The sequence below is a fragment of the Mauremys mutica genome, chromosome 4 (assembly GCF_020497125.1).
Source record: "Mauremys mutica isolate MM-2020 ecotype Southern chromosome 4, ASM2049712v1, whole genome shotgun sequence".
Classification (NCBI taxonomy): domain Eukaryota; kingdom Metazoa; phylum Chordata; order Testudines; family Geoemydidae; genus Mauremys; species Mauremys mutica.
The window spans coordinates 124,427,702-124,442,761 of record NC_059075.1 but is presented as its reverse complement, the minus strand read 5'-3'; the positions used below and the strand labels follow the sequence as shown (position 1 = coordinate 124,442,761).

At 45.7% G+C, this 15,060-nt stretch overlaps 1 protein-coding gene across 3 annotated transcripts in view; it reads left to right on the top strand.

Moving 5' to 3' along the window:
- Positions 1 to 15,060, top strand: part of KLHL12 (kelch like family member 12) — an 85,566-nt gene that overhangs the window by 30,867 nt on the left and 39,639 nt on the right. For all 3 annotated transcript variants that reach the window (XM_045012597.1, XM_045012596.1, XM_045012598.1), the window contains 3 exons: positions 9,059 to 9,208; positions 10,296 to 10,410; positions 12,893 to 12,999. In XM_045012597.1, coding sequence (XP_044868532.1) covers positions 9,059 to 9,208; positions 10,296 to 10,410; positions 12,893 to 12,999 — 372 coding nt within the window. The remainder of the gene's footprint in view (positions 1 to 9,058; positions 9,209 to 10,295; positions 10,411 to 12,892; positions 13,000 to 15,060) is intronic.

Genomic DNA, 15,060 nt, shown 5'->3' with positions numbered 1-15,060 from the left:
CACATTATAAATGTGATCGACTTACGATCAGTTGTTCCTAAGCTACTGTATATTTTTAGTTCTGTGATCAGTTCCTCTTCATCAAGACAAGGTCTAATATAGAATTTCCCCCATGTTGGATGCAACACTTTTTGAATTAGGAAATTTTAACTACCTGAAAGGGGGTTCCAAAGAGGATGGATCTAGACTGTTCTCAGTGGTAGAAGATGACAGAACAAGGAGTAATGGTCTCAAGTTGCAGAGGGGGAGGTTTAGGCTGGATATTAGGAAAAACTTTTTCACTAGTAGGGTGGTGAAGAACTGGAATGGGTTACCTAGGGAGGTAGTGGAATCTCCTTCCTTAGAGGTTTTTAAGGTCAGGCTTGACAAAGCCCTGGCTGGGATGATTTAGTTGGGTTTGGTCCTGCTTTGAGCAGGGGGTTGGACTAGATGACCTCCTGAGGTCCCTTCCAACCCTGAGATTCTATGATTCTATGATATTCTCATCTACAGTGTTTAGAAAGGCAGGCATCCCCTGGGCCAGCAGCAGCAGTTTGGGTGTGTGGGAGGGAGCTCAGGGCTGGGGCAAGGGGTTGGGGTGTGGGGCGGCGCTTACCTCGGGGGGGGGGGGGGGGCACCTTGGCTCCGACCGGCATGTCCCTGCAGCTCCTAGGCAGAGGGGCAAGGGGGCTCTGAGCGCTGCAGTGCACCGCCCCTGTACCTCCCATTGACTGTGGTTTCTGGCCAATGGGTGCTGCGGAGCTGGTGCTTGTGGCAGGAGTTTCCCTGGCCACCCCTGCACCTAGAAGCTGCAGGGACGTGGCGGTCAGAGCCAGGAGCCTGCCAGCCCCACCAGCCTCACACACACGCCGCCCCCAGCACAAGTCCCAACCTGCGCGCCTCAGGGCTGGGACAGAGCGTGGTAGGGGTGTGGGGCAGCACTTACATTAGGGGAGGCTCCCTGGCTCCCACTGGCATGTCCCTGCAGCTCCTAGGTAGATGGGCAAAGGGGCTCTGTGCACTACCTGCCCCCCGCAGGCACCGCCCACCACAGCTCCCATTGGCTGCGGTTCCTGGCCAATGGGAGCTGCAGAGCCAGCACTTTTGGTGGGAGCAGTGCTCAGGGCTGCCCTTCCCCCTAGGAGCTGCAGGGACATGCCGGTGGGATCTGGGAGCCTTCCAGCCCTACCCACTCTCCTGCCCTTCCTCCACCAGCACCAGCAGGGGTCCTGGGCTGTGTGTTGCTGCCTGCCCTGCCCCACCCTCATGCACCAGCAGGAGTCCCGGGTTTCCCTCCCCCCCCCCCCCCCGTAGCTGCGCCGTCCACCCTCCCGAGCACCCACAGCCCCCTGCCCCAAGTTTTTAGTTAGGGGTATATTGTTTTAAAAAAAACAATACCCATGACTAAAATGTAACCTTAGTTATGAACTGTAAAGCCTCTTCTCTGACTTGACCTCTCTCACCACTTCTTGATGGCCAGCTCCTTTCGGTACTGATGTTTCCTGAACCTGGCTGTCAAGGAACTCCTCAGCTTCTCTTATTCTTAGTAGTGTCTCTACTTGTTCCTCCAATTCAAGAACCTTTTCTTCCAGCACAACCAGCAACTTTCATTTCATGCACAGGAAGCCCCCTTTGGCATCAGGCAGGAAAGAAAACATGGCTAAATCCATTGCAGAACACCATCTTGTTCCATTGTTACATTACTGGTCACCTTGAAATCACACACAGAGCTGAACCTTGCAGGAAAGCCTCTCTAAAATCCTCCAAAAGTCTTTTTGTTAGCTGCCTCTGTTTGTGGCTTTCAAGTTCACTTAGCAAGTGCCTTTTTATACCAAATCTCCCTGCTTAGCTCATCTTCGCCTCTGCCTCCTCTCTACCATGAAGAGATTGACCACTCAGAGACGTCAGAAAGCAGGGCAGATGGCAGCTCTAAGGGTCAGAGATATGCAGCCCTTTCCAAGGCACCGATCAACAGATCTGTCTCAGAGGCTTACTGTGAGGTCCATGGCCCAGCTATGCAGCATGTACGCACAAGTAAACAAACAACCCACAGACAAACCAAATGCACCACTTACCGAGTCTCACTACCTCCAAGCACAGAGTCCACAGTTGTGCCCTCCAAAATTCTCATGTTAGCTGCCTCTCTTCGCTTAGAGGAGCATAGAATCATAGGTACAAACCAACAAGTATATAAGACCTGTTTGAAGTCTGAATAAACAAATATAATAACAACTAGAGGAGAACTGTTGGGTACCCAGTTTGCTCTTCCCTTATATCTTACTTAATAATTTCCTCAGGCACTGGTGTACATCGGTCCCTTCTAGTCTCTGCCTATAGTACATAGTATTCTTGTCTCCTGTGGGCTGTAATAGTAGGTCTAATTTTAGTTGTTGGGTTTAGTGTGTGGGTGGTGGTGATGGCCTGTGATATAAGGGAGGTCAGACAAATGATCTGGTGGTCCTTTCTGGCCTTAAACTCCATGACTCTGCGACAGTTCCCAAGAGCATACTTGCTAATCGCAATATAAGAGGTCAAGTCCTGGCATCTATGGAAACCTGTTAAAGAAAAAGGAAGCAAAGTACAAGAAATTTTTTTGTCATGACGCAAGATTAATAGTGGGGTGCCCTGCGGATCTGTGCTAGGACTAGAATGCTATATATTTATGCTCCAAAAGAGGAAGTGACAGTAAGATGACAGAACGTATTGACCTAACATTTTTGGTTAGTCAACACGAGAGAGGAATTCCAGAAGGACCCAACCGAATTAACTCAACCCAACTTGTGGCTATGCAACGAGAAATGAAGTTCAGTATGGGGAAGTGCTAGGTAATATTCACTGGAAAGAACAGTTCAGGCTCTGTATGCATGCTGCTGGCTTCTGAATTAGTTATGTCGTCAGTATTTGCCAGGAGTAAATCTCGATATCTGTGCGCAGCTCAATGTATAGGAGCCACCAAAACAGTGAATATCATGTTAGCGTTTATCAAGGCAGTGATAGAAAATACTATGGAAAACATTATATTGGAGTGACATTTCCCAGGGTACAATCTGGACTGTTGAACCACTATGTCCCCTTAAATCTCCAACCTGGGGTGCCTTTTACACTGCTGTGACAACAAACCATTCCTGGTCCTGCTCTCACACAGCCTCTGTCATGCAAAATCACTCCCAGCTGAATTACATGAATGCTCAAACCAGCCACTCATGAATTTCATACAGGGCAACACCAGCAAACTCCCAGTCCCAGACTTGTCCCCAGAAGTGTGCATCTTGACTACCCAGCTCTCTCCTTCTGGGCAATACAAGCTCATAGAAAGTCCATCATTTCATCAATGGAAAATGATCTGCACCAGCCCTATTATCTCAAGTGGAGGTTCCCAAACAAATACACACTGTTTTAGGTAAAACAATAAAAGTTTATTAACTACAGAAGGATAGATTTGAAATGATTGCAAGTAAAGAGGCATAAAAGTCAGAATTGGTTACAAAGAAAATAAAAGGTAAAATGCAAACTGATATCTAATTTAACAAGCAAAGTGAATTGAAAAGCAAAAGGTTTTCTCACCACAAGCTTACAGATGGCTGGATTGCTTCAGCCAGGACCTTCCCTGAGTTTAATGATGCTTCCTTTGTCTTTCAAACATTGTTGGTGTCATGACTAGAGATGAAGGGAGAGAGGTGATTTGGGAGCCTCTTTTTCTCATTCTTATACCCTTCTCCCCTCTTGGAGGATCACCCCCAGCTGGGATTCAGGCGACAGTCACTCTGTTTGCACAGAAAACCCCCAATTGTTCCAGTACCAGTATGTGAAGTTCTCGCTCACACCCTCCTTCCTGCCAAAGAATGGCCATGTAACCAGATGATAGCTCATGATAATCTATTTGATTATTCTGATACCTGGCCGGGACATCAGTGTGTCTTTTGTCTCTGAAAAACTGGTTTGGGCCTGCTTTTCTAACTTTGGAACATGTCACAGCAATGTTCTACATTAGAATCTTATAACCTTACACACAATGTTGATACACAGATTTTACCAGAACAATAATGTTCAGCACATTGAGTTTTGAAATGATAACTCACAAGGCATACTTTGTATAAAATTTCTCATGGTCTTGTAAAAAGGATAAATATAGGGGTACAGTCTGTCACAATGGGCTATTACAGAAACTTGAGGGCAGGTTCTCACCTGGAACATTATGTTCAGTTTTGCTCATCACAAATCAAGCAGAGAAATAATGACTAGAAAAGGTCTACAGAAGAAGAAAACTGATAGATCTATCACAGAACATTCAGTTCAATAAGAGCTGAAAAAAGGCTACCCTTACTTAGTTTTCAAAGTAGGTGGGAAAAAAGAGAAATGCTCACTACCGTAATGAACTCCTAGTTATCCATTCCCAATAATACAAGCATAAAAGGCCATTCAAAACTAAAAAGTGGCAAATTTAAAATTGATGCAGTAGAAGAATTGTCTTAGGGTACGTCTATACTTACCTGCCGGGTCAACGCGTAGCATTCGACTTCTCGGAGTTTGAACTATCGCGTCTAATCTAGACGCGATAGTTCAAACTCCGAACGCGCTCCCGTCGACTCCGGAACTCCACCACCGCGAACGGCGGTGGCGGAGTCGACGGGGGAGCCGCGGACTTCGATCCCGCGGTGTCTGGACGGGTGAGTACTTCGAACTAAGGTAGTTCGAGTTCAGCTACGTTATTTGCGTAGCTGAACTTGCGTACCTTAGTTCGACCACCCCCCCCTTAGTGTAGACCAGGCCTTACACAATTAACCTGTAGAGTGCACTGCTGCAAGAAACTATTGAAATAAATCACTTTAGGCTTGGCTTAAAAATGTAACAGACACCTACTAGCTGGACAACTATATCTACCAACCAGAAAATATTTCTGTCTTTCTCTTTATCTAATGCCAGCTAACGGACACCTTAATAAGAAATTAGCAAACAAAATCTCTGTATAGTGAATCATAGAATATCAGGGTTGGAAGGGACCTCAGGAGGTCATCTAGTTCAACCCCCCACTCAAAGCAGGACCAATCCCCAACTAAATCATCCCAAGCCTGACATTAAAAACCTCTAAGGAAGGAGATTCCACCACATCCCCAGGTAACCCATTCCAGTGCTTTACCCACCCTCTTAGTGAAATAGCGTTTCTTAATATCAAACCTAGACCTCCCCCACTGCAACTTGAGACCATTGCTTCTTGTTCTGTCATCTGGTACCACTGAGAACAGTCTAGATCCATCCTCTTTGGAACCCCCTTTCAGGTAGTTGAAAGCAGCTATCAAATCCCCCCTCAGTCTTCTCTTCTGCAGACTAAATCATCCCAGTTCCCTCAGCCTCTCCTCATAAATCATGTGCTCCAGCCCCCTAATCATTTTTGTTGCCCTCTGCTGGACTCTTTCCAATTTTTCCACATCCTTGTAGTGTGGGACCCAAAACTGTACTCCAGATGAGGCCTCACCGATGCCAAATAGAGGGGAATGATCACGTCCCTCGATCTGCTGTCAGTGCTTCTACTAATGTAGCCCAAAATGCCGTTAGCCTTCTTGGCAACAAGGGTACACTGCTGACTCATATCCAGCTTTTCGTCCACTGTAACCCCTAGGTCCTTTTCTGCAGAACTGCTTCCTAGCCATTCGGTCCCTAGTCTGTAACAGTGAATGGGATTCTTCCATCCTAAGTGCAGGACTTTACACTTGTCCTTGTTGAACCTCATCAGGTTCCTTTTGGCCCAGTCCTCCAATTTGTCTAGGTCCTTCTGTATCCTATCCCTATACTCCAGCGTATCTACCACTCCTCCCAGTTTAGTGTCATCTGCAAACTTGCTGAGAGTGCAGTCCATGCCATCCTCCAGATCATTAATGAAGATATTAAACAAAACTGGCCCCTTGGTGCACTCCGCTTGAAACCAGCTGCCAACTAGACATGGAGCTCAACTACCCGTTGAGCCCGATGATCTAGCCAGCTTTCTATCCACCTTAGAGTCCATTCATCCAGCCCATACTTCTTTAACTTGCCAGCAAGAATACTGTGGGAGACTGTATCAAAAGCTTTGCTAAAGTCAAGGAATAACATGTCCACTGCTTTCCCCTCATCCACAGACCTCAGTTATCTCCTCATAGAAGGCAATTAGGTTAGTCAGGCATGACTTGCCCTTGGTGAATCCATGCTGACTGTTCCTGATCACTTTCCTCTCCTCTAAGTGCTTCAGAATTGATTCCTTGAGGACCTGCTCCATGATTTTTCCAGGGACTAAGGTGAGGCTGACTGTCCTGTAGTTCCCCGGATCCTCCTCCTTCCCTTTTTTAAAGATGGACACTACATTAGCTTTTTTCCAGTCATCCGGGACCTCCCCTGATTGCCATGAGTTTTTAAAGATAATGGCCAATGGCTCTGCAATCACATCCGCCAACTCCTTTAGCACCCTCGGATGCAGTGCATCCGGCCCCATGGACTTGTGCTCGTCCAGTCTTTCTAAATAGTCCCGAACCACTTCTTTCTTCATAGAGGGCTGGTCAGCTCCTCCCCATACTGTGCTGTCTAGTGGAGCAGTCTGGGAACTGACATTGTTTGTGAAGACAGAGGCAAAAAACCCATTGAGTATATTAGCTTTTTCCACATCCTCGGTCACTAGGTTGCCTCCCTCATTCAGTAAGGGGCCCACACTTTTCTTGTTGCTAACACACCTGAAGAAAGCCTTCTTGTTACTTTTAACATCTCTTGCTAGCTGCAGCTCCAAGTGTGATTTGGCCTTCCTGATTTCACTCCTGCATGTCTGAGCAATATTTTTATACTCCTCCCTGGTCATTTGTCCAATCTTCCTCTTCTTGTAAGCTTCTTTTTTGCGTTTAAGATCAGCAAGGATTTCACTGTTAAGCCAAGCTGGTCGCCCACCATATTTACTATTCTTTCTACACATTGGGATTTTTTTTCCTGCAACCTCAATAAGGATTCTTTAAAATACAGCCAGCTCTCCTGGACTCTCCCCCTCATGTTATTCTCCCAGGGGATCCTGCCCATCAGTTTCCTGAGGGAGTCAAAATCTGCTTTTCAGAAGTCCAGGGTCCGTATTCTGCTGCTCTCCTTTCTTCCTTGTGTCAGGATCCTGAACTCGACCATCTCATGGTCACTGCCTCCCAGATTCCCATCCACTTTTGCTTCCCCTACTAATTATTCCTGGGTTGTGAGCATAAAAGTTGATATCTAGATTGTTCAGCCATCTAACTGCTGCATTATCGAGCATGGTCTTGCAGTTCACCTTCCAATCTTCTAGTTGTGCACTCCTCCATCAAGTGTTGACTATATGCATTGCTGCCCTGCAGTCATTCTTGTAAAGATTGGGCTAAACCAAATTTATGTATTGTAGCAGCCATGATGGCTATTCCAGGAACAGTCCAAGATTTGCGTCCCAGGTTGCAAACAAGTGGGTGTAAATTTGGGCTTCTGAAGTTCACCAGCATGCCTGGATTGGGATTGTTGTTGCTCATGTGCTGGTCCTGTTGTCCCTCTGTTTTCCCATTTGCCTATTTTCTGTTTCAGTGGGGTGGGGGAATGGATGCAATGAGCTCTAAGTGTTTCTGGCAGCAGGAGGAGTGTTGGGGAGAGCAGGAGACAGCAACCCATGTGTGGATGGTAGTTTTACTCAGCTCAGGAGCTGAGATTTTAATGCTGTACCAGCCCGTACTCTGGAGATTGATTTTTTTTTTATCATGGGGACACTATATAAGTGGCAATATCACTTGTTTTCACAGAATTAAGGATCCTGTAACATTCAGATCTGCCTCAGCCATTATTTCAGTGAGTGCTCTATAGACGTTACAATGGGGAGGAAATGAAGCTGGTGTTGTTCAAATTCCTGGGGTTTACAGCAGCTTCTCCTGTCTCTAAAGTGGGATTTTAGCAGCAGATTTGTTAGGTATGGGGATCTGCTGTTCGAGTATTAACAGAGAAGGGCACGATCACTTCTACTTGCTTATGTATTTCAAGGATGCTCTCAGAGTATCAATTCATGCCTTTGATATGTTTAGATTTTATGCTGTGTTTTTGATCAAGCCCACCAAGTACAATACTGAAAGGAAGAAAATTAACTTCAGATATAGTTTTAAAGGGAAGTGACCAATCTTGGCTGTATGCTTTATGTTTCAGAGTGAGTTTCTGTATGTAGAACTGCCCCCTTATCCCTGGGACTGTGCTCTCTGAGCTCTCCTGGTAAGAGCTTTGCCTCATCTTTAAACCTACCGCATCCTCCAAGGGTTTGCTGATATGCTCACTTGGTTTGGCTGGGGTATCTATCTTGTGGCTGAAACCCATGAGGTTTTACCAGACCCCTACATCTGCCTAATATCTGGCCTGCCCTTACTTCTGAAGCAAGACCCATTTGAGATGCAGAATCCAAAGCATAGGAAGTGGAGCTGGCTTTCCTATATGACTGGAATGAAATCAGTAAGGTGGGTACTCGTGTCCCATTGCTGTTTCTTGCCCAACCCCAGTGACTTACTGAAACCTTAATTACTTACGAGCCTTCTCCTTAGTGATTGCACTTTTAGAGTGCCCTGGAATTACCAACAGTCAAACAATTTGTATTTTCAGAGCCTAGCTAAAGTGCTCAAGGCTGTCTGCAACAGATTTCAGTTTTACAGAGTCAGTAAATATCTTTGGGAGGGGGTGGGTATTTGAAGGTTGGTTTCTTCAAGTTGGGAGAAATGGACCAAGAAAGCCAGAGCATCTGGTGTTAAGAGGTTAGTGTTTGGGCATTTGAACATGGGCTGCAGAGGGTTAATGGGAGCACGATGCGTACATTTTAATGGCTATAGAAAGTTCCAGAAAGCTATTGGGAGTAGGGTGGTGATATAAAAGGAAACAATTGGGTGGCACTTTAAATAGGAAAAATCAAAGAGAACTTCTTGGTGATCATTTGTAAATACCCTCATGATAAACCGTTGCTTAAGAATTCAACCATTTTGCTAACTGAGTAGCAGAGTCAACAATTTGGGAAGTGATTGTTCATCCCAAATCCAGTCACTGGAACAACCCTCTCTGAAGTCTGATCAATGCTTTTTCTTTTTAGGTGGATTCTGAAGAACCTGTTTTTGAGGCAGTTATAAATTGGGTGAAACACTCAAAAAAGGAACGGGAGGACTCCTTGCCAGAGCTGCTGCAGTACGTGCGCATGCCGCTTCTTACCCCACGCTACATCACAGATGTCATAGACACCGAGGTATAAACAGCACAGTGATCCTGTGATATAGAAAGGTTAAGAGTCAATATTATTCCTTTGCATCCCATAGTTCAGCCCCACATATCTCAATAGAACACACTGGGGACTCTTTCCATACTGTTTCCCTTCAGCGATGGCTTATAATTAAGGCTACGTTTTAGTCACGGGTATTTTTAGTAAAAGTCATGGATAGGTCACGGGCAGTAAACCATGGACGTGACCTGTCCATGACTTTTACTATATACCCCTAACTAAAACTTGGGGCAGGGGGCCGTCGGTGATCTGGGATAGCGGTCTGGGGGTGCTGGAGGGAGCAGGTTGCAGCGCGCAGCCCAGGACCTGTGCTGGGGAGGGAGGGGCGGGTAGGCCCCCGTTGATGCTGGGTGGGAAGGGTTGGTGGGGCTGGCAGGCTCCCGACTCCTACTGGCATGTCTCTGCAGTTCCTAGGGGGAGGGGTGGCCAGGGAGGCTCTGTGCACTGCTCCCAACACAAGCGCTGGCACTGCAGCTCCCATTGGCCAGGAACCGCAGCCAATGGGAGCTGTGGGGGCTGTACCTCCGGGCACGGGAAGCGTGCGGAGCCCCCTGGCCCCTCCACCTTGGAGCTGCAGGGACATGCACTCCGCCCTGCACTCCAAGCCCCAGGTCTGAGCCCTCTCCCACACACTCAAACTTCGGCTGCTGGCCCGGAGGCTGCCCATGTTGTTTCCTGTGGCAAACTACATTAGAATGGTTTCACTGGTATAATGAAATTGATCTAAAACTAATATTATTACCTTGATGCCAATCCTCAGCATAGACGTAGTTGAACTAGTTTAAACATTGCTTAAATTGTTTTATCTTAGTTTGGTAATTTACTCGGTCTTGTTTGTTCTTCCACAGTTAGGGAGCCCTGCAGTATCTGGCACTGTGCAGGTTTTTGGCCTTTTTTCATCTGTAGCACTTGCAGCCTTTCTCTGTTGCCAGCAGGTCATCATGCAAGCCAGAGTTTTAATGTCATTTAAATCCAGTGGAACTGGTTCTAACATGATTGTTTCTAGGGAATTTAAAACAAATCAAACATACAACATATGCATGTTTTCTCCCAGCCTTTTATACGGTGCAGTTTGCCGTGCAGAGACCTTGTTGATGAAGCTAAGAAATTCCACTTAAGGCCTGAGCTCCGGAGTCAGATGCAGGGACCCAGGACCAGAGCACGTCTAGGTGAGCAACAAAGGAAAAGACACTCAGGAGGTTCTCTGGGACATTGCCAGGTATTGTATTTAGATGCTTGTCTACTGCCTTCTGACTGATGATCTCAGTGCTTCACAGATACTAATGAGCTAACTCTCACAACCCTTTGGGAAGCAAGTAATAGTCCCATTGTACAGAGGGGGAAACAGACAGAGAATGGAAGTGATTTGTCTCAGAACAAACACTGAATTTGTGGCAGAGCTCGGAATAGAGACCAGATCTCCTTAACTTCCAGTCCTGTGTGTTAGTGACAAGACTGTCTTTCCCCTCAAAGTCGTCCATGCTTCTAGATGTGTATCCCAATGTGTTGGGATAGTTTCTTTCTACCCCTTTACCCAGATCATTAAAAACACCAGGGAGGTAGGAAGTGAAGAGATACTTCAGTGTTAAAGAGCAAAAATAAGCTCTTTGTCTCTCTTTGACACATGCTTTAGCAAGCCCCCTTCTTGCTTGAAGTTACGATCTCCCTTTCTGACAGGTCTGCAGAGTTGAGCTCAGTTGATGGCAGTGTAGTTAGAGTTCAGTTGCTCTTGGCCTGCAGAAGCAGCATGCCAGTCCTTTTGCAGGGGAAAAATGCTTTTCATCTCTCTTGACAACTCCCACCCAGGAACTATTATAATCTAGTCTGACCTCCTGCATAACACAGGCCATAAAATTTCACCCAGTTAACCCTGCAGAAGACACAAGTGAGGGGGGATTTGATAGCAGCTTTTAACTACCTGAAGCGGGGTTCCAAATAGGATAGAGCTAGGCTGTTCTCAGTGGTGGCAGATGACAGAACAAGGAGGAGTAGGGGAAGTCAAAGAATCATAGAATATCAGGGTTGGAAGGGACCTCAGGAGGTCATCTAGTCCAACCCCCTGCTAAAAGCAGGACCAAGTCTAGGTTGGATATTAGAAAAAACTATTTCACTAGGAGGGTAGTGAAGCACTGGAATGGGTTACCTAGGGAGGTGGTGGAATCTCCCTCCTTAGAGGTTTTTAAGGCCCGGCTTGACAAAGCCCTGGCTGGGATGATTTAGTTGGGGTTGGTCCTGCCTTGAGCAGGGGATTGGAATAGATGACTTCCTGAGGTCTCTTCCAACTCTAATCTTCTATGATTCTATGACTCGGACCCTCCAGCCCTGCAGGGTCCTGGGATCCTGGGTCTGAGCCCTAGGTTAGCATATTTGCAGTGTGTATGCAAGGGGGGTTTGGCTTGAGCCTTGCCTGAGACCTGGGCTTAAATTGCTGTGTAGACATACACTCAGAGAACAGGCAGAAATCAGACAGAAATGGGAGAGAGCTCTGTGGAGCTTTGGGATAAAATACATGCTTCAAAATAATTTGCTTGTTTACATAGTTTTAAGGTGACTGCAAAGGAAAGAAATAGTTTGATTTTTTCCCCCCCTTCTCTGTGATGTACAAGGAAGGATTAGGCAGAATATTTAGCATTTTTTCTTTTCAGGGCTTGGCTATCCTTGTTTTACTTGGCACTATTATGGACAACTGGGGAAGTAGTAGGATGATGATGGAATGAGTAGCAAGGAGGTGAAACTGGGCAACTGAGTGGGGGAAGAGATTTTGAAACGATTACACTGTTCTTTGATGTATTTATTTACTTATTTAACTCAAACTCCTGACAAACATTGGAGGGAAAATAAGTTTCCTTGTTAAAGATCCAACACTGCTCCCCTTTAAGTAGGGGCTCAACAGGCTCCCATTCCACTAATCTGCGCCTTCAAGAGACCTACAGAAAAAAACAGAAGAGGAAACATTATATTCTTGATATTTCTAAGCTAAACAGAACAGGCAGGAAAAATCCTTTCAGGCCTTCTTTATACATGATAAAGAAGCAAAAAGGGCACAGAACTCTTTTCTTTCCTTTATAGGAGAAATATTCAACACAATTAACTTCATGGTCACCTGAAAATGACTTTATTTGTAATTTAATATTTTCAGAAAATAGTTCTTCCCCCAAATCATCCCTTCTGCCTTTAATTATGAGTATTTTGTAGCTGACTTGCTTCCTTCCATCAGGATAGGTCTCCTAACATGCTTCAGTGGGGTAGCTAGGTAAGTACAGCAGCAACTCTGGTTGCATGAGGAGGGGATAGGGCATTGATGCTCACAGTGAAATGGTGAATGAGGGAGGGTGCTCTCTCTGGCCTGCATCTGAGGGGTAGCTTAGATGATGAGAAAGGAGAACAATTCTTGTGAGAATAAGCTAGGGAGGAGCATGCACCCTCCACCAGCCGCTTTGAGCTGTGGGGAAGGCTGAATATTGTCTGTATGGAGTGGGGAGGGAGACAAAGAGCAGTGACAGCAATATTCAGTTAAAGAGGCAGCTGTGCCCCATCATTCCTGGCACAGACCATCCCTCCAGTGGATCCAAAAGTTTCATTAAAGGATTCTTTCTAGGTGACCTTTTGGTGGCAGAGGAATTAACTTGACTCTGGACTTTTCTTCTACAGGGGCTAACGAGGTTCTGCTAGTGATTGGAGGCTTTGGTAGTCAGCAGTCACCTATTGACGTGGTGGAAAAATATGACCCAAAGACCCAGGAGTGGAGTTTCTTGCCGGTAAGGAATCGTCTGCTTTCCCACATTTTTCACCACCAGTAGGTCCTGCAAATGTAATGGATCAAAATACTGATAGGTCTAAACATTCTGATAAGGGGATAATTGCTTAGTGTTCCCCATATGGACTGTCAATTCTCTTCTGCTTAGAATTGGAGATTTATGTTCAGAGGGACTGCTGAGGTTTAGATGTTGCCAGAAGTATTAATGATTCAGCATCCTTCCTCCGCTTGACTGAGATTTGCACCGGTGCCCCAACTCAGTACCAAGGCTCTTTGCTGTTTGTGAGACTGTCTTTTAGGTGAGATATTAAATTTAGATCCCAAGCTCTTATGGCTGTTAAAAATTCCCCTGAAACTTTTTGCAACTGTTTGTATGAGTTTCTGTGTTCCAGCTTGGATGATTGTAATCTACCTCCTTAAATTACGACTGCAGTTAGATTCTGTATTCTCCATTTCCTCTCCTAAGCTGTTGTGTAGTGTTGCTATTAGCTGTTAAACAGCTGCCACGCTGGAGGCTGTATTTCAGTGGTGAAATGATGCTAGTGTATAAACAGTGTGTAATAAATGAGAGAAGTTTGTAGAGCACAGTAAGATCTGTGGAGGAAAGACGCCACTAATTGATGGTCATTAGTCTTAATATTGATAGACATATCAGGTATTTTGGAAAGATTAATTAAAATATCATCTCAGGAAATATACATTGAGAAAAATGTCTTCATAGATTAATAGATTTCAAAGCCAGAAGGAACCACTGCATAACACAGGCTGTATATCTTCCCCAAAATAATTCCTAGAGCAGATCTTCTTTTAGAAAAACATCCAATCTTGATTTTAAAATTGTCAGTAATGGAGAATCCACCACAACACTCAGTAAGTTGTTCTAATGGTTAATTACTCTTGCAGTCAAACATTTACATCTTGTTTTCAGTCTAAATTTTCTCTAGCTTTCAGCCATTGGATTGTTTTTTACCTTTCTCTACTAGATTGAAGAGCCCATTCTTCTTCAAAATGAGTGTCCCTGTGGATGCTCCACTCCGTGTGTTGGTGCGTCCCTGCGCCTTTGCTCAGAGATTTTTACAGCCATACTCGCACGGGCCGTTCATGCGCGGTGCCTGCCTCATGCGCCCACCGTGTCTCAATAGCACACATGCATAGCCAGTCTTCTCAATTCCTTCTCTACTGTCCCTGGCCTGAAAGCAACTTCTTTGCTTTTAGCTAGTCTAGTTAGTTTTACACAGTTTTACCCTGTATTTAGTCAGATAAGTTTTATTTTTCCCTTCTCAGTCCCTCCAAACAAACAAACAAACAAACAAAAAAACCCAGTTTTTTCTTCTTTCCCGTTTTTCCTGTCAATTCATAATCTGACTGGCTCACCAGGTTTTAAGTGCTGCACTACGTGCAGAGACACCATCCCTATTTCAGATGGCCATTCTCAATGTGTTCGCTGCTTGGGGGAGTCCCACATCCCCCAGAAATGTATCTACTGTAGTAAATTAAAAGCCAGGGGGGAGGGATAGCTCAGTGGTTTGAGCATTGGCCTGCTAAACCCAGGGTTGCGAGTTCAATCCTTGAGGGGGCCATTTAGGGAACGGGGGTAAAAATCTGTCTGGGGATTGGTCCTGCTTTGAGCAGGGGGTTGAACTAGATGACCTTCTGAGGTCCCTTCCAACCCTAATCTTCTATGATTCTATGAAAAGACAGAGACCTCAGGCTCAAGTTAATATTAATGGAAAAGTCCCTCGTACCTGCCTCCAAACCAGGTGCGGATTCCTCAGCGACACAAAGCCCTCCTAGGTCAGCAAAAGAGTAATAAAAAAAAAAGCGGGGGGGAGGCAAAAAAACGACCACCTGTCTTGCCTCACAAACACTTACCACTTCCCAAACGATCTCCAAGCAGGTTTGTCTCCTCGGTGCCGACCACTCCATGGCTCAGCACATATGAAGCGCCAGGCACCTCTGGCACCGCACGTACCCTGGCTGCTTCCAAGGCACACCATCCCGATGCCAGGGCTTCAGGCTTAAAGTTGCCTGCCTCTTCTCGTGCAGCACTGAGCAGCACCCT